Below are 19,568 nucleotides of genomic sequence, written 5' to 3'. Positions count from 1 at the left end.
ACACTCACAAATACGGTCAGTTTTTGACTGACCACATCAAGAAGGTGGAAAGGAATTCAGTGGAGAACGGTTATTCTCTTCAACAAACACTTGGATATCCATAGGCCAAAAAATGAACCGAAGAGAAAATGGATCATAGATTTAAATGTAAAAGTAGAAACATTTAGGAGAAAATTTTTTGAGTTTGGGTGGGGCAAAGAGTTCTTATACATGACACCAAAAGCAGTATCCGTGAAAGAGACAAATCATGAATTAGACCTAAATGAAAAACTCTGTAAGACACTGTTAACATAAAAAGACAAGCCACACACTGAAAGAAAGGATTTGCAAATCACGTATCTGGCAAAGCGTTTGTATCCAGAATATGTAAAGAAGTGTCAAACTCAGTAAGAAAACAACCCAATCAAAAAATGGGCCAATGATATGAACACACACTTACCCAAGGAAGATATGCAAACACAGGAAAAGATGCTCAGCATCGTTAACCGTCAGGGAATTCCAGCTTAAAGTCAAAATAAGATAAAAGGACTGAAGACACCAAATGCTGACAAGGAGCTGGAGCAACTGGAACTATCACGTGACTGGTGGGAGCACAAAAAATGCACGTCGACCCGGGAAAACAGTTTGGCGATTTCTTAGAAAGTTAAACAAGTACTCGACGATATGACCCAGCAAGCCCACGCCTGTGTGCTCAAACATAACTTCAAACTTGTTGTGCTAAGTTAAAGGAGCTAGACTCAAAAGGCAACATACTGTCCGAGTCCATTTATGCGACATCCTGCAAGAGGCCAAACAGAGCTGGGGGAGAGGTTAGTGGCCGCCAGAGGCAATGGATAAGGGGAAGGTCTGATTTCAAAGGAGCAGGGTGCAACGCGCAGCGCTTTTTTGGAGGGCAATAAAACTGTTCTCTATCCTGAGTGGTTACATGACTATACATATTTGTCAGATCTCAGAGAACTCTTCACGAAAAAGTTAATTTTGCCATATGGAGATTTAAAATCAATTTAAACATGTTACAGAAAGGTATTTACTAGGTTCTAAGTTCTCAAACCTTCTTGGTTCACAATGCCCTAAATGTCATCATAATTTCTTCACGGTGCTCCTAGATCAAAAGAAATAGCTACCAATTTAGGAGCTTAAAAAACTCCAGCTTTTGTGAGGTACAACTGACACGTGTAACTGTACATCAACTGTACAATTTGATACATTTAACATTCGCATACATCCATGAAATGAGCATGCAAGATAATAAATGTATCCATCATCTCCCAAAATTTCTTAGCAGTCTTTTGGGAAAAAAGGTACATATAAGTTGGTTGGCTGGAGGTAGGGCTGGGTTTAGGTAGAACCAGGAAAGGGTGGAGTAAAGACAAAGATTAACTTTTTTTTTCTTTTTGTATTTATTTCACTCATTTAAAATACGCACACATTTAAAAATAATTTTAATACACCCAACAAAACAAAGGGTAATTCTCTCAAAATAAGAACAAATCCCCAAAAAACGGCTCACTGACACTTAAGGTAGAACAAGCATTCTCTGGACTTCAATAAGCACTTGCTGTTTTCATCTCCCCTTAGCTCATCTCTGATGAAAGCGCTTCTTTACCCCCATGTTACGGTGACTTTGGTAAAACAAAAACAACTAGGCAAAAAGGGGAATGCATTGTTCATCGGAAGGACTGATGCTGAAGCTGAAACTCCAGTACTTTGGCCACCTGATGCGAAGAGCTGACTCATTGGAAAAGACCCTGATGCTGGGGAAGATTGAGGGTAGGAGGAGAAGGGGACGGCAGAGGATGAGATCAGAGGATGGCATCATTGACTCGATGGACATGAGTGAGTAAGCTCCGGGAGTTGGTAATGGACAGGGAGGCCTGGCGTGCTGCAGTCCATGGGGTCGCAAAGAGTCGGACACGACTGAGCGACTGAACTGAACTGATGGTTTAAATCACCACCTGAAAGAAATCTGCGGACTACTGAAGCTTCAGTTTTAATATACCACCCCCTTTCATTCAAAATGCCCTTTCCCCTCTCATTTGCAAACTATCTTTACCCTTACAACACATAAAACTTTCCAGAACACACTGCAAACATCAGATATAAACCCCGAAGGAGAGTATCCACCATCAGTCCTTACTGGACACAAGACAATCACCAAGGGGAACTCGGCATGAAACCTCCCGTAAGGACCAGAGAGAAACGCTCTGCTCTTATTAGAAAATGCCGACTTGAACCCCAAGCCTAAAAGAAAACTTGCAAGGCACCATCTCGTCACTGACAAGCAGTACAGGTTAAAATATGGTGATGCGCTCATTTCCCCTGAAACTCAACATGGATCCCCACAAGGACAGTACTGCTGTTACACTACACACCAGGAGGGTTTTTTTTTTTTTTTTAAAGAAAAACATATTTACTGATTTTTGATGATGGCAAATGAGATACATAATCATATGAAATTTTTTAAAATTACAAAAATATAGTAAAAGGGGAAAATCCACATAAACACACCACGTGGAGGCAGCTACTATTAACAGTTGGCTCTGCGCTCCTCTAGAACAGTCTGTCTCTGAGACAGTAAGGGCAGGGTGCGGAAGGGCACCTCTGCGTCTGATTCTCTGACTTCTATAGAGTAATCCAGCCCCACAGAGATAGGTGATTCCAGAGAGGTCTACCTTGATGTGAAGCACTTCTGAGCCAGCCACTCCACTCAACCGGTGACCAAAACAACTTTTCTGACCTGCAGGCTATATTCATCTGTGACTAAGACTAGCCTTAGTGCCCTCGCCGAGGCAGGAAACTATCGAGTGAGGGTTACTGAGCTCTGACCAGGACTTGTGCTAAATTCCGAGGAAGAAGCGGGGCACTGCAAACCGTATTCTCTGGAACTGAGAGCCCAGGGGGAGTTGGAGTTGTTACAGGCTGCACGGGAAGGCTTCATCTCAGGGGGCGGGGCAGGGGGCGGGGCAGGCAGGCCATTCAGAGTGACCCGGAGACGCTGGCAAACTCAGCTCGATGCCCCAGGAAAGCGATGCCCCGGGAAACGTTTCTGAGCCGCTCCCAGGCTGTGCTGGTAGACCTCCTTGAGAGGAGTGCTTCTCACACTTTTTGGTCTCAGGACCCCTTTAAACTCCTGCGAGTTATTGAGGATCCAAAGAACTTTAGTTATTAGAGTTCTGTCTATGGATATGGACAGTATTGGAAATTAAAGCAGAGAAATTAAAAAAGAATACTTGCTCATTGAAAAATAATAAACTCATTATGTCAATATAAATTTATAAAAATAACTACATCTTTCATAACTAACATTAGTTATTTCATAAAACAACTCACATTAAATAAAAAGATTTCCTAAAACAAATTCAGTGAGAAAAGTGGCACCGTGTCACATTTTTGCAAACGTCTTTACTATTTGGTTTCATTAAAAAAAAAAAAAACCCACAAAGCTGAATTCTTATATCTGCTATGCTCAGAATGTTCACTTGGTTGAAATACAGGAAGAAAAACCTGTCTCCAGCAGATACGTAGTTGGAAGAGCGAAGGGTGTGATCAATAGCTCTTCTAGATAACTGTGGATTTCTTTGATACTTTACCAAAACTTGACAAGTGGTAGTTCACTAAAGGAGAAGGCAATGGCACCCCACTCCAGTACTCTTGCCTGGAAAATCCCATGGATGGAGGAGCCTGGAAGGCTGCAGTCCATGGGGTTGCTAAGAGTCGGACACGACTGAGCGACTCCACTTTCACTTTTCACTTTCATGCATTGGAAAAGGAAATGGCAACCCACTCCAGTGTTCTTGCCTGGAGAATCCCAGGGACGGGGGAGCCTGGTGGGCTGCCGTCTATGGGGTCACACAGAGTCGGACACGACTGACGTGACTTAGCAGCAGCAGCAGCAGCAGTCCACTAAAGGTTACCTATTCTGTGGAATCCTAAATCTTATCAATTAGAGGGGTCTCTAATTCCTGAAAACCCCATGATGTGTCTTGCACTCTAAATGGCTCTCCGGCCAGTGAATGATTTTATAATATCATCTGTTCGTCATTTGGAAAATACTGGCCTCACTGAATTATGTGTGTTAATGTATTGTAAACAAATTGCCTATTAGACCGAAGTGCCATGCTTTTTAAAAACAGGTTTATTGAGACATTCACATATCATACAATCCACCCCTTTAAAATGTACAACTTGATTGTTTTTAATATATTCACAGGACTGTCTAGTTCCTTTCATTGTGTATACTAAGGATCCCACTCATTGGTATCGACGCCAGTCTCAGCAGGACAGCTTGCAGCACTGGGACGCTGAAGTCTGCACTGGCAGATACAAATCTTCCAAAATTCAGAATTTCTCCTGAGAGCTTGAATTTTCTTTTTGAATGCTCAAATTTTAATCACTGACAACAAACATCATCAGTTATCTTCCTTAAAGTGACATTTTCATTTTATTTTGTGAGAAGATGCTCCCTGACAACCCAAGTCTGAATAACCTTTTTGTTAGTCGTTCAAGTATAAATGGTATTCTGTGAAAGAAGAGGCTATGCTATTAACTTGGTTTTGCTATGAGAAAAATGCCAAAGCCTGAAAAAAGGATTAATTAGATAAGTTAATTAAATACCAGATGGCTGACTATATTTTAAAAATGGCCGAAATATTGAGATAATGGAGTTTATGTAATTTAGCCCAAGAATCTAGACTCCAGGAACTTCCCCCCTGGGTATTGCTCCCTTTTCATCCTCATCTCCCTGAACCTAAGCTATTTTAATCTGGAAAATAAAGGTCGGGCTTGATGATCTATAAGCTTCATTTAATTTCGGTTGAATGACGTATAATAGAAAGACACAGCTCACATGAAAAGTGCTAAACGTCATTAGCCAAGAGGGAAACACTAACCAGAACGCCAGTGAGATCCTAGCTCATACCTACCAGGATGGCCACCATCAAACAGACGGGCAGTAACAAGTACGGGAGAGGTGGGGAAACTGCAGCCCTCATACCCCGCTGCTGGGAACGTGAAACGGGGCAGCCACTTTGGGAAGCAGTCTGGCAGCTCTCCAAAACGCTAAACACACAGTGTTAGCACGGGACCTAGCGTTCCACTCCTGGGTAAACACTCCAGAGAAACGAAGACATGTATGTACACAGAAGTCTGTACATGAATGCTCACGGGGCATTAGTCACCACTGCTAAGTAGCAGAAATGACACAAATGTCCATCAATGGATAAACAGATAAATAAAACGTGGAGTATATATTCATGTAATGGAATATTATTCAGCAATAAAAAGAAGTTCTGACACATGCTACAACATCAATGAAACGTGAGAACATTATGCAAAGTAAAAGAAGGTCGTGTACTGTATAATTCCATTTCTAAGAAATATCCAGGTTAGGCCAATCTACAGAGGGAGGAATTAGGGGAGTGGTTACCCGGGACAGGGGTGAGGAGTTAGGAAGAGTGGCAGTAACTGTTAATGGGTACAGGATATTTTTTAGGGGGATGAAAATATTACAAAATTATATGTGCTGATGCCTGCACAACCCTGTGAACAGACTAGACTGAATTGTACATCTTAAAGGGGTGGATTGTACTTATGAATTACCCGTCAATAAATCTGTTAAAAAAATATAGCAGCCCAGTGTAATAGGCAACGTATTTAAAAGATGTAAGCATAAAGAACACAACATCTCTAGAGTTTTGGATTCTTCAAAGTCAGTAGGAATAAATGTCTGTAAAAATATTAAGACAGGGACTCCCTTCGCAGTCCAGTGGTGAAGACTCCATGTTTCCACTGCAAGGTATAAGGGCTCGATCCCTGGTTAGGGAATTAGGATCCCAAGAGCCATGTGGTGCAGCCAAAAAAGAAAAAAGCAAAACACACACCAGGCAACCCTTCAAGCAAGGCTCATGGTGAGCACACCGGGGCGTTGGGATGGAACTGCAAAGGGGCCCACCTCTCCGCCTGCCCCGCCGGGTCCGGGCGCTGCGAGGCGGAGGCCTTCTGTCGGCTCTTGAGTCCTGCACCCGCTCTGCTTCTGAGAGGGTCAGACAGGCTGCTGGCGCCATCCCCACCACACTCTTACATTGTGTCTTTCCTCAGCACCCTCCGTCTACCAAGCGAAACAGCGAGAGCAGACACAGCGCAAACCCTCCCTCACTCTCATTAACCCATCAACAGGGGTGCCCCCTCCCCGCCCCTCCTCGAGGGAAGGCCGGCTGTGCTCTCCTGCCCTCGCCACAGTCAGAGACAGAGCACAGAACGACCGTCCCTGTCCTCAGCGACACGGGAAAGCACCTCCTTCACGCACCTTCGTGGGACGGTCTAACTCACCTCGTACCAGGTTTCTCTCCGCACCTCTTCCCACCACATGGACGGTCCTGCAACTCTACTCTCTCCCCACTTCCCCTTCTTTCATGGCCTCACCTTAACCAAAAATGACACGTTACTGATCCCAGCTCTGGGAGGGCGCACATCTTGCTCACCACTCTTATTTCCTCACCTAAAAACGTGCTCAGGGGATGCTCAGCAAGTGTCTGCTATGTGCATTAGAGGCAAGATGCCCAGGACTCTGAAGACGGCCTGCATTGCCTGGAGGGGAACAAAGCTAAGATGGTGGGAGAGCCTGGTTATTAGGACACGGTTTTAACAGGGAGGCAAGAAGTAACGATCACTTCATCTGAAACAAGTCTCAAGAGCTCAAGGCATGCTAAGTGGTTCTGGTAACACGACGCCTCAGTGAAAGACCCAGGAGAGACTGGGGCCCGCAGGCAGTGCAGGGCAGGCATCCAGTCCATACCCGGCCAGCCTGGGCCTCGATGCCCCTTGCGGACCCCCTCCCTCCCGGGGAGAGAGCGGGACTCAGGGGCTGCTGGCAGCCCAGGCTCCGTCCAAACAGAAGAAGCTTCCACACGGGTCATCTAATACAGAATATATTGAGTGTTTATAATAGATGCCATTTAGATACACAATGGCACCCCACTCCAGTACTCTTGCCTAGAAAATCCCAAGGACGGAGGAGCCTGGTGGGCTGCAGTCCATGAGGTCGCTAAGAGTCAGACACATTTGAGCGACTTCACTTTCACTTTTCACTTTCACGCATTGGAGAAGGAAATGGCAACCCACTCCAGTGTTCTTGCCTGGAGAATCCCAGGGACGGGGGAGCCTGGTGGGCTGCTGTCTATGGGGTCACACAGAGTCGGACACAACTGAAGTGACTTAGCATAGCATAATTCAAAAATAGAATACATTTAATATACAGTAAAGCAGCATTTAAAGTCAATGGAGAAAGGGGAATATTCATCACACGATGTAGGGACTAATGATTTTTTAATCATTTTAGAAGACAGTTATATCCCTACCCTGAGACATTAAAAAAAAAAAAAGGTTCCAGGAGGACTGCAAAACATCTTTTTTTTTGATTTTTGAACAGAATTATCAAAGTGTTAGAAAAGATTAGAGATTTCTCTTTGCGAGTCTGGGGTTTGGGAGGCCCTTCCATAGTAACTAAGAGTGGAAGTTAAGGAGAGAAAAAGACATTCCCTGATTTTCCTTAGTCTGGATGAGAGAAGCTTTAAAGGATTTACTGATCAGTATACACCTGCCAGGGGATAGTGAAGGACAGGGAGGCCTGGCGTGCTACAGCCCATGGGGTTGCCAAGAGTCAGACACGACTTAGTGGCTGAACAATAGGCCTGTGATGGTTCTTCAGGTAGGCGTCTGGGGAGGAACCCAAACGGACCTCACAGCCCTAGGCGGACAACAGGCTGGTAAAGTCTGACCTTTAAGAGTTAACCAATAAAGGAAGCAAGTTGATCTCAACTTTGGATACAATAGATTATGAATTACACAAAGAACGTGACTTACATTTCTTTTCTTCCAAAGCACACATACTAATATAAGAAGAAACATATTTTAGGTCAATGAACCTAGTCAATTTTGAAATATATAGCTTTAGGGGAAAAGAATCAGAAACTTAAGAGAGTTCAATGGAAATCAGGATTTAAAATTTTATATTAAGCCACAAGGATTCCCTAGTTATCAAGGAGTAGATTTCAATGGAAATCAGGATTTAAAATTTTATATTAAGCCACAAGGATTCCGTAGTTATCAAGACAGATAAAATAACAATTCAAAAAAAATGCAACAGATAACTGGAGTTCAGCATTAAACATTAGAGTTTTAAAAATGGTATCACATGAAATGTTTCTAGATGGTACTGACTGAGGTCACAGCGGGACCTGCAAAGGACCTAGAAACGGGCTGGAGAGTCTGAGACTCAGACAGGGATTTGGGAGTCAAATGAAACCAACGGTGAACCCGCCAATCAGGGAGGACTGTCCTGACTCCGGCTTGGCCCACCACTATTTCACCTCCTCCCAAGCATCAGCATTTTCCTGCTGATGTGCGGACCACACGCTTACTTCTGAATTGTGCACGGGCACTGTTAAAGAGGGTAAGACAGTTAAGAAAAAAATGAAAGTTCTGACATTTCTACCCCACGTGGTGGCTGTGAGGAGCAGGTGAGTTAACACACGCAGGGCACAGCGGTCCTTCGAGTCCCCTCACCGTAGTCGATGTTCATTCCTCCAGGTGCCAGTACACATTTTTGAACAGGAGGATTTTTTTTGGTAGCAAATGTCATGTTAGGCTTAAACGTCTTAGCTTATTCTAAGCAAGTCAGAGTTCAGCTTGTAACCGAGGGTTGGGCACGCTGGTTAAACGGCAATTACTTACCATATGGACTACTTCTGGGTAAATAGGCTCTGTGATCACATTCCGATTATGGGTGATATATTCTACCATCTCACTTAAAGCAGCTCGTTTTACTTCCTTCCACTTTAGGTCACTTAGTGGATCGGAAACAAAGTCAAAGAGGACACAACACTGACGTAACTTCTGGATAAAAAGCTTCTCTTGATCAGCAGGAGGAACATCTGAAAAGGAGAAAGCAAAGTATTATTGATCGCAACAATGCTTAACCCAGAATTACTGTGACGCGCTTTTAAGTTTTCTACAACTTTTGAATCTCTATTGAGATTTGAGAAACAAGAGATGGGGTAGGAGTGAATAGAGATTATACATTCCTTAAAGACAATGAAAGGAAAAAATAAGCTAGTCGCTGCTCATATCATATGTTTCATATGACAAAGTTTCTATGTTTCTTAACTCTCTGAAGCCATGTCCAGAGTACTGTTCAAAATAAAATTCTAATTAAGTGCTTGCATTCAACAAACGTGACCCTGAAGCCATATCAGATGCTGGCAGGATGCTGGGCAGTGGGACAGGAGGCAAACCACAGCTCCGGTGTGGGGTGAGGGGCACCAGGGCCCGCTGCACACGGCAGGTGAGCGGTCACAGGAGGGGTGCCCCCCGGGCCCGCTGTTGCTCTAGATTTACGGGGGAGGGCGTGGTGGCTGTCCCTCGGCCAGCTGGTAAGCAGCAAGGGCCATCGCTGTGGAGCTGCCCAAACGCGCTGTTCCATGCACACAGTGGGGGTCTCCACCCACCCTGGTGCCCCATATCCTCCGTCAGCGTGGGTGACGGTCAACACGTGTCACATACGACAACAGCAACGCAGAAACAGCGCAAACAATAGTGGTGTTACTGAGGGAGTGCTCGCCTGGGCCGGGGGTCGCACCGAAAGCTTTATACACATCACACATACTTTTCTCACGTAATCTTTACAATGACACAACAGAAACGAGATGCAGGCACGGAGGGTCAGTGTAGGACTGGGAAGTGATGGAGCTCTGTGCGACGTTCTGGGAGGTGTTGGAAAGCCCCGATCTGCCCGTGTGAGTGTGACAGCTTTCTGGGGTGAAGAGGAAATCGGTGGTGATATTAACAAACAGGATCTATTGACCCATTGACTGAAATGTGTCCAAGATCTGCCTGACACAGTGAACCAAGAGTTTCCACAAGATCACACTGGTGTTACACTATCAGTTAAGGGTAAAATAGCCATTCGGAGGGTGAAGCAGCCCACCAGGTCTTAATTTGATAAGGTGTACAGGAGCCTATTACTGTGGTTTCAGAGTCCACGCTGCAGAATCCTTCAAGAAACCTCTCACTGCTTACTTTTTGCTGTGGTATCAAAGAAAATGTCCATAACGATCTGAAAAGCCTACTGAAACGCTCCTCCCTTCCCAATCATGTGTCTTCCCGGAAGCATTGTTTTAACCCAAACACATGGCAACAGGCTGGATGCAGAGGCAGGCCGCAGAATCCAGCTCTCTCCTCGTAAGTCAGACATTAAAAAGACTTTCAAAATAGAAAATGATACCACCCTCTCTGGTTTAATTTTTAATGTGGTCAATATCAGTAGTTAAGCCTGCATAAACAGAAGCTCTCCACATGGTTCTGAGGAGCGTGAGAGGGTCCTGAGACCAAAGCTGTTGAAACCCCCGCCCCATAGAAGCCAGCACCGCAAGTGGGTGCCCTGGTGGCCCTGGCTTCCCTGCTTCCACCCGCCTCTCCTCGCATCAGCTCCCCCAACCCACCTCACCTCCCTTTCCTCCACCAGCTGCCCCTCCTGTTTGGAGTTCTCGCTTGGCCTGCTCACTTCCTGGTCAGACAGGACGCACTCCTGGTCGTCATTTAGCTCCTCCTGCCTTGAACGGTCAGCTCCCTCACTGGGCATTTCTTCCGCATCGGACTGCTTGCTGAGAGCAGGTGCCAGGTGGATGTCCCCTGGTTCTCGGTACCCTCCAGTGCCCAGTGTGGAACCCTGCAACTAGCAGGCACTCAGCACAGCCTCCCACTTCCTGGGAAGCTCCCCGAGCCCCCACACTGCACAGCTGGTCCAAGGAGTGAGGGCGTGCTGCCTGAAGGCTACTCAGGACTGAGGGACAGAACTATGACCACAGACATCCTGAGTCTAGGTGGCTGTTGAATCACTTAGATGAGTAATAGTCACTACAATGTCTGGGTCTCTTTACAATCAAACATCCAGCCCTCTTCAATGAAAAGCTTCATTTTCTTAATGACCTCTGAGCTTGACTTCAGTCCTCACTCAATTCCACACCTGCACTCACCCTCCACTTTGCTAGAAACACCTTGAATGAGCACATTTTGTAGTCACAGCTCGTGTACGTGGAAACTTTGGCTTTCTCACACTGTAGAGAACCGAGAAGCCCGTATTTACCCCTAAAAACTACATGATGACTCAGCTGTCACCAGAACTCTGAAACAATCCTATTGCAATAAGAAGCAAGAGCAGAGTAAAATCTTTTTTCTTCATAAAATTTCTACCTATAAATATCCTTCTAAAAAAACCAAGAAAATCTCAACTTGCTGAAACTGTCAATTCTTCCAGGGTTCCAGATGGCTAAGGTGTTCAGTTCAGTCGCTCAGTCGTGTCCGACTCTTTGTGACCCCATGAACCGCAGCACGCCAGGCCTCCCTGTCCATCACCAACTCCCGGAGTTCACTCAGACTCACGTTCATCGAGTCAGTGATGCCATCCAACCATCTCATCCTCTGTCGTCCCCTTCTCCTCCTGCCTTCAATCTTTACAGTATTAAATATTTTTGTTTATAGTTTAAAGTTTGTGAGCAAAATCTCATGACCTCGTGTTTTAAAACCTCATTTGGCTACATTTACAACTTTATTGTTTTTTAAAAAAACTATATTAGACCAATCAAATCGAGTGAAAAATATTGCACCCACAGCCCCATCAGATATTTCCTTATGTTCACTGATTTATTTGGCTGCATCGGGTCTTTGCTTGGCAGGCGGGATCTTTTGCTGTGGTGCACGGGCTCTCTAGCTGTGGTGCCTGGGCTCAGTAGCTGTGGCACACGGGCTCAGCGGCTCCATGGCATATGGGATCTTAGTTCCCTGAGCCCTGACCAGAGATTGAACTCGTGTCCTCTGCACTGCAAGGCAAATTCTTAACCACTGGATCACCAGGTAAGTCCCTCCTGTGTTTTCTGAATGCAGGTTAATTTAGGTTCTTGTTGGTCACTATATTTTAAAAATCTTCAGTACTTTCTGCTGTGTTAATAGACTGTACCACTGGGGGATAAAAATGAGTGGAGGTGGTGGTAGGAGAATATGCTTTTTACCCTTGTGTACGTTGGGTCTCTACAGAATGAGTTATTTTTGTAATTGAAAAATAAACTCTCTAAAAACTATTATGTTAGCATCGCTAATCTTTTTTTAAAAAAAACTATTTATTTTTTAGTTGAAGGATAATTGCTTTACAGAATTTTGTTGTCTTCTGTCAAACATCAACATGAATCAGCCATAAAGCATTGCTAACCTTGAAAGAGGAAAAAAGGTATGACGGATACAGCCCATACTTGACCGGACTGTTCTGATTACCACGTAACGTGGATCAGACAGTAAAAGCTACCCGGGGCTGACACTGTCGGTGTATCACGCTTCAGCGTTTGGTAGTCAAGACTGGTATTGACTCTCGAAGTAATAAACCACGACCCCGGATTTGACCCAATTTTTACAATTACTTCTATGAAGCAAAATAAAAAAAGAATGGATTTTGAATTCTGCCCATGAGTGACAGTGGTTTACTTTAAACTGTTTATAGACGAGTTAACACTGACATTCTTGTTTTCAGACATATTAAAGAGCAACCTTGAGCCCCAAAGAGAGCATCAACTAAAAAGCACAATATGAGACAAACTGCTGTAGCCCGCGGGTTTGGCCGGGAGCCCCCGTGACAGGGGTCTGGACGGGCCCCGGGCACCACCCGGAAGCCTGACAGTGTGCGGAGTGAGATCGCTGATCTAAGAGCAAGAGGAACACGGAAGGGGCACTTGCAGCACTGGCTGGAGAGCGTTCTTCATGTTGAGCAACATTTCCTTTCATTATTATTTTTTTAAGTTAAGAGTGGTAACATTTCTCGCTACAAATAACATCACAGGTGCCTTGCATTTATGTTAATTTCTTCACCCCTCCCTCAGTTGTTTTCACTGATTTGCTAATGTGAACTTGGGATGCTTCCTGATTATTTCAAGGTAAATCCTTGATGATACCAGGAGAAAACCTGATGATACCCACACAAAACCTGCAGGAGGCAAGGAGCAGAGAAAAGACATTAACCCACAGCATCTGAAGAACGCGTTACTCTTCGAAAAACATATTTCCTAAAGGGAAGCCTGTAATTAACAACTGATGCATAGGGGCGCTTAATGAGGGTCGCTGCCAGACTGGGGTGGCTTCGTGAGTGCCCCTGGCCCTTGGGTGAGGGAGGGCAGCATTCTCACCAGTGGCCCCAGGGCAAGCTCATAAGCAGTGGACACCCTCCTCTGACTGCTGACCCCCAAGATGCGGGTGAGCCCTGGGGCCTACCCAGGGTGATGACAGAACTTCTACGTGTGTTTTCTTTTACAAAGAACAGAAAAGTAAGAGGCACTAATATTTGACAGGAGCTGACGCACGCTGGAGGTGTGTGTTTAAGACTGCTCTGCTGCCAGGCAGGAGTGATCGGGAGCCTGGGGACCTCTGGCCAGGCAGTGAGGAGCCTCTCCAGGCCTTCCCAAGTGAATCCAACACAACACAATCCACAGGTGTTTACAGCATCTGTGCATCTCAATTATCGCAGGGCCGGACGGACATGACCACACGCTGTAACCGTCAAACTGTAGGACGGGACACAAAAAAGTTACAGCACTGAACGGTCACTGTACCGGAAGGGGCGGCACGTGAACTCTGACTCTGAGTAGAAATATTATCAAAGGAAACAAAACAAAACAGGGAGGCCCACTTCCATGTGACTCATCTCGGTGGTGACGAGAAACATTCCAAGAGGCCAAAAGGACCAGCTTTGGCAGGACAGTCATAGAGAGGCAGGCCTTTTTAGCACGGAGATGATGGCTTTTCCCAAATAAACACAACCCCGATGAGGACCAGAGCCAGAGCTACACGAACTGCCAGCCCAGAGACGTCACTTTGAGAAGATGCTCCCGGAGGCACGGCCGTGAGGGTGGGAACCATTTCGCAGTCACTCATGTACTCCGTGCTAAGCAGATGCGGCAGGCTAGCTTTGAGAGACCCCCGTGCATCCCTCCCGGCCCCCAGCGCCCACCTTCCTGACAGTGTGGGGATGAGAGTCTACAAGCATGTGCCCATTCTGAGCCTGCAGACAAGAGGCAGTCCACACAATATGGAAACACGTACAAACTCTCCAGAAGGAGAGAGCCAATCCTTCAGCCTGTCTTTCCAATACACTTATTCTGAGTACAAAGTGAGTGGGAATACGGCTGAATCCAATTACTACCAACTTGGAGTAAATCTGGGATTCGTCATTAATAGGCATTGAACTCCACTTACTCTTGGCAAGTACCCCCCACCAAGAAGAGTTCAGCGATACTGCTTTGATTTTGAAAGAGAGAATCCACACTCTGGTTTTTGAAGTGACTGTTTTCCCCACTGCCTCCTGCGTCTTCTGTCCTGAACCACGTGTCTGCAGACATGAGAGCCCTTCTGTTGCACCGTCACCTCCCCCATCGCAACACAGCAGAGCCTCACGACGGGCCTTATTACCTGTCAGACGACGCTCCTTCACCTTGCCCAGCTTTACATCTAGACCATGCATGGCCTTCAAATTCCCCAGATCAATTTGGAGAGAACAGAAGTCTTTGCAACATTGACTCTTTCAATCCACAAACAAGAAATATTTCTCCAATTACTCTTTTCCTTAAATGTCTTTCAATAAAAATTTTATACTCTTCTCCTAAAAATACATTACGCATCATTTTTCAAGGTTTATTCTTAGGTATCTGTTATGTTCTGATGCTACTGTAAACTGTATCTTTAAAAAGACTCAAGAATTTTCTAACTGCTGATGTGGTTTAGAAGGAAAAAAAAAAGATTTGGAATATGACTTTTGTAACCAGCTACCCTTTTGTGTGTATGAAAACAAATTTCCTGTATTTTTTAATTAATTAATTTTTAATTGGAGGATAATTGGTTTATAATATTGTGCTGGCTTCTGCCACACATCAACGTCAGTCAGCCACAGGTATAGACGTGTCCTCTCCCTCTTGAACCTCCCTCCCACCTCCCACCCCATCCCACCCCTCCAGGTGGTCCCAGCTCCTATCAACTCTAATGACGTCTCTGTGAGTCCTTGTGGATTTCTGTGGGTACCACCCTTTCATCTACGAGTACCGACACTGTTCTTTTTCTCGTCTGAGCAACGCTGCAAGGCAGCGGTGAGGGTGTCACCTTGGTCTCTCCATCGCCTCCGAGGGAAGTTCTCCCTAGCTCCCCAACCAGATAGACACTGGCGATAGGACTCTACAGATGACATTTAGCAGAAAAAGGAATTGTTCTATAGGTTTATGCGTGCATACTTAGTTCCATCCAACTCTTTGCAATCCCACCTGCCAGGCCCCTCTGTCCATAGGATTTTCCAGGCAAGAATTCTGGAGTGGGTTGCCATTTCCTCCTCCAGGGCATCTGCCCGACCCAGGGATCGAATCCATCTCTCCTGTGTCTCCCTGCATTGGCAGGCGGATTCTTTACCACTGAGCCGCCTGGGAAGCCCCATTGATGGGTTCAGTGCCATCTCAATCCAATCCAACAGTGACTTCTGTGAACTGATAAGTGAATTCTAAAAGGTACATGGCAAAGCAAAGGGTCAGTACTCACCAAGACCCTCGGAGAAGAACAACAGGGTGGGTGGGGGGGGCTTGCTGTTTCAGAAACCTAGACTCACAGGGAAGTTTCATGAATGAAAACGGCCACCAAGAACAGGGCCCAGGACAGGCTTGTAGAGACGTGGATACTTGATTTACGACAGGACTGCATTACAGAACAGCGAAGAAAGATCAGTCTTTAAAAATACAGCTCTGGGAGAGGAAGGAAGGATAGAGAAAGAAGACATCGGATCATATTCTACGCAAAAATAACAAATAAGTTCCTGGAGGACTAGGACTTCAGTCTGAAAGATAAAACTCTAATGCTTTTAGAAAATAATACAAAAGAATATCCCATGTAGAGAAAGAAGTAGAGAAGGACTTCTTAAGACCTAAGGACTGCAATCATTACAGGACTGATGTAATGAACTATATAAAACTCAAACCTTTTTCTTCATCAAGACACCACAAAGAATGAAAAAACATGCCACAGAGTAGGAGGACTATTTGAATACATAAAGCCAATGAATTAACGTCTGGAATATGTAAGCATTTCCAATAAGTCAGTAAGAAATACGCAGAGTACCATGAGAAAACGAGGCAAAAATTTTAACCGGGCACTTCATGCTGCTGCTGCTGCTGCTAAGTCGCTTCAGTCGTGTCCGACTCTGTGCGACCCCAGAGACGGCAGCCCATCAGGCTCCCCCGTCCCTGGGGTTCTCCAGGCAAGAACACTGGAGTGGGTTGCCATTTCCTTCTCCAATGCATGAAAAGTGAAAGGGAAGTCGCTCAGTCGTGTTTGCAGCCCACCAGGCTGCTCCATTCATGGGATTTTCCAGGCAAGAGTACTGGAGTGGGGTGCCATTGCCTTCTCCGTATGCCCCAAAGGCTAACTGATCGCCACTCACTAGCGGCTAGAGCAATGCAAATGAAAAGCACAGTGAGGCACCATGAGACACGCCGCAGACTGGCAGACAGTCTGTGGACACCCAGTGCTGGGAGCAGCCGTGTTGGGCTGGGCAGGGCTGCAGGGCCCGGCGTCACCAAGGACAGAGGTGGACAAATGCGTCTGCGAGCTGGGATGCACTGCTGGGAACTGTGTATGTTTTAAATACGTGTGTGCGCGTGCACATGTGTGTGTGCATGTGTGTGTATATATATACACACATATGTACGTTCATATAAACCTAATGGAATTCAGACACACGTGCACCACAACACGTGTCAAAGAATGTCCACAGCAGCACTAACAGCTTGAACCAGAAACAATCCAGTGTCCACCAGCAGTGGGCATTATATAATATTCTGAAGCTGTGGCGATGAATGAAATACAGCCACACACAACACAGACGTACCCTACGAAATCCGACTGAGGGAGAGAGGCAAGATGAAAAGAACTTACTCTGTGATTCCATTCATACGGAGGCTAGAAACAGGCGCCCCTGAGACCTGTGTGAGACCTCCGGGGGCTTGTGGGGGTGACGGTGGGGGTGCCGATAACAGGAAGACTTGCTTCGCAATGACCCTTCACACTTTGCGCTTGTTGTGCACAAGTCTGAGAGTTACATCACAAACTGCAAAGGTTGCAGAATACACGCAGGTGGCAAAAAACGCCCGCAAGAACACTCAGGAGCACACGGCGAGCCGTGAGCCTCCGACCCTCCTCCCAAAGCCGAGTGCCCGGGGCCCCCAGAGCCGCCCGGCACAGACTCCACACGCAGCATACACGGGCGTCTCCTACACAACAGCTTTAGAGGAACGAACACTGACGATCTCCAAACTAACCTTGATGGACACACACACAGACGATCCTAGCACATTTTCTAAGGTCCCTCCAGGCATTTCCGTTGAAGAATTTAAGCTCTGGATATGTGCTTTTTTTTTTTAATAAATTTTGAAAAAAATTACCAATCAAGATGCAATCTTAGTGACCTCTAATTTTTTCTAACTATATAAAGTGTCTCCCTGTTCCTCTCAAAGAAAGGATCAGTAATTATGACTTCAGATGCATAATGTAAAAACGGTGGCAGGATTTGTTCATCAGATCTAATGCACCTGGTATAAAGCAGAGCAGAGCAGGCCCCGGCCTTGAACACGTGGAGCCTGTATCACAAGGAGCTGATTTAAGGATGTATCCAGTACACACACGGGAGGCACTGTACCAGGCATGACAACAGAGAGATAAATTAAAGCATGCTACTTGATCTAAAAGAAAGCAACAACTAAAATGTGTGAGAACTGCAATGATGCATGAGGCAGGACGGGGCCTGGGGGTGGGGAGTGTGGTGCAGGGAAGGGTTTCCTGAGGCGCACTTGAACTTGGCCTTGGAGGGAGGGCAGAGCCACGGCAGCTCAAGGAGGCGAAGGTTCGCTGTGGAGGGGCCGGGCCCCGCTCAGCTGGAAGAAGATCCACAGGTGCTGTGCTGTGCAAGTCGTTTGGTCGTGTCTGACTCTTTGCCACCCCGTGGGCTGTAGCTCACCAGGCTCCTCTGTCCATGGGATTCTCCAGGCAAGGATCCTAGAGTGGGCTGCCATGCCCTCCTCCAGGGGATCTTGTGGGCCCCGGGATCGAACCCGAGTCTCTTACATCTCCTGCCTTGGCAGGTGGGTTCTTTACCTCTAGCGCCACCTGCCCACCTCTCAAATCCGAGCTCAAAAAGACAGAATCTTACCCGAAGGCAATAGATTACACTTTATAAACCTAAATTAATCACAGTGGATCTTTAGCGATACATTTTCACAGAGGACAAACTCTGTCTTGCTCACCACTTAATCCTTAGTATCTAGGACTGGCCAAGCACACAGCAGAACCTCAAATCATCTGCTGAATTTGAAAAAGTTGATCGGAAGGAAACAAATACGGGTAATTTAACTGAGCAGCATCATAATTTAAATCACATTTATATTAAAATAATGACACAGGTATCAGAGCAGAATGCAAAGTCCATATAAAACTTATGACAAAGTTCTTCAAAGAAGCTGCTCATGTGAGGCATTTCAGCACTCTAAACTCTCAGAGGTTTGCATTTTGACAGAGAAATCTGAGAAGTACTCCGAGTAGACAGATTTGAATCAGAGAGGGTTTTTAAGTGGATGATCGACATGAACACAGCCTGGAAGTAAGATCTCTTCAGAAGTGACACGGGGGCACTGAAATGAAGATGCAGGAGCAGCGGGGATCTACTAGGAGGGAGAAAGCAACAATCTATGAACCGACTTCTCAGTCTTCTCAAGAGGCATTCGTCACTCCGAGCATGGTTCCTTAGGGCGTTGGCCTGGCAGGGGTCATTTTTGGTAATAATTATCTCTTACTCCACAAATCCAAACTTCTGCAACTTGAAAGCCTGATAAATACACTGAATGAAACTCTCACTTCTCTGCAGACGATGCGATGAGACCAATTCTACGCGGATCCACGGTGCCTACGTGATTTTAAAGTTGAGTGAACCCTCCCTCTCCAGCAGTTCCTCACTTGGCTGATGAAGTTAAAAACCATCATCAACCTTGTTAAGTCTTTCTCAGTGTCACAGGGCAAGGGTCAAAGTTCATCTATTCTAATGTTTACACGTTCCACTTCAACAGCGAACAGACCAAGCTTCTCTTTCCATGTTCTCTTTTTTTCTCGGTGGTCCTTAAAACAAGGTTGGACTTACAATCAACAGCGTCTTAGATCTGATGGGACTTCACCACACACACTGAGCTGCGGGGTCAGATATTTCATGCAAATACAGCCCACAGGCTGCCGCTTCACGCTGTCTGTACCGCCTACACGAGGAGCTAGTGGCCCGCTGCTGGTGTGAAGGGGCCAGAGCGCCGGGCGCCGTCCACCTGCTGCTCAGAGAGAGCCAGCGCGGACGGCCAGCCCTGCATCCTGCCTCGCTGTGTAGAGCTGCCCTCCTCCGGTCCTGGATGGCGTTCTGGGTGCCGCAAAGTGGAAACACCGCCCGCTCTATAATCTGGATGTAAATC

The 19,568-nt window shown here is 46.0% G+C and overlaps 1 protein-coding gene across 12 annotated transcripts in view; it reads right to left on the bottom strand.

Moving 5' to 3' along the window:
- PPP2R5C (protein phosphatase 2 regulatory subunit B'gamma) overlaps positions 1-19,568 on the bottom strand; it is a 139,511-nt gene that overhangs the window by 47,451 nt on the left and 72,492 nt on the right. For all 12 annotated transcript variants that reach the window (XM_005222144.4, XM_005222149.4, XM_024981629.2 and 9 more), the window contains one exon: positions 8,731-8,930. In XM_005222144.4, coding sequence (XP_005222201.1) covers positions 8,731-8,930 — 200 coding nt within the window. The remainder of the gene's footprint in view (positions 1-8,730; positions 8,931-19,568) is intronic.

Source organism: Bos taurus, chromosome 21, assembly GCF_002263795.3.
Source record: "Bos taurus isolate L1 Dominette 01449 registration number 42190680 breed Hereford chromosome 21, ARS-UCD2.0, whole genome shotgun sequence".
In the NCBI taxonomy this organism is placed as follows: Eukaryota; Metazoa; Chordata; class Mammalia; order Artiodactyla; family Bovidae; genus Bos; species Bos taurus.
The sequence above is the reverse complement of the archived record's forward strand: the minus strand, read 5'-3'. Positions and strand labels throughout refer to the sequence as shown.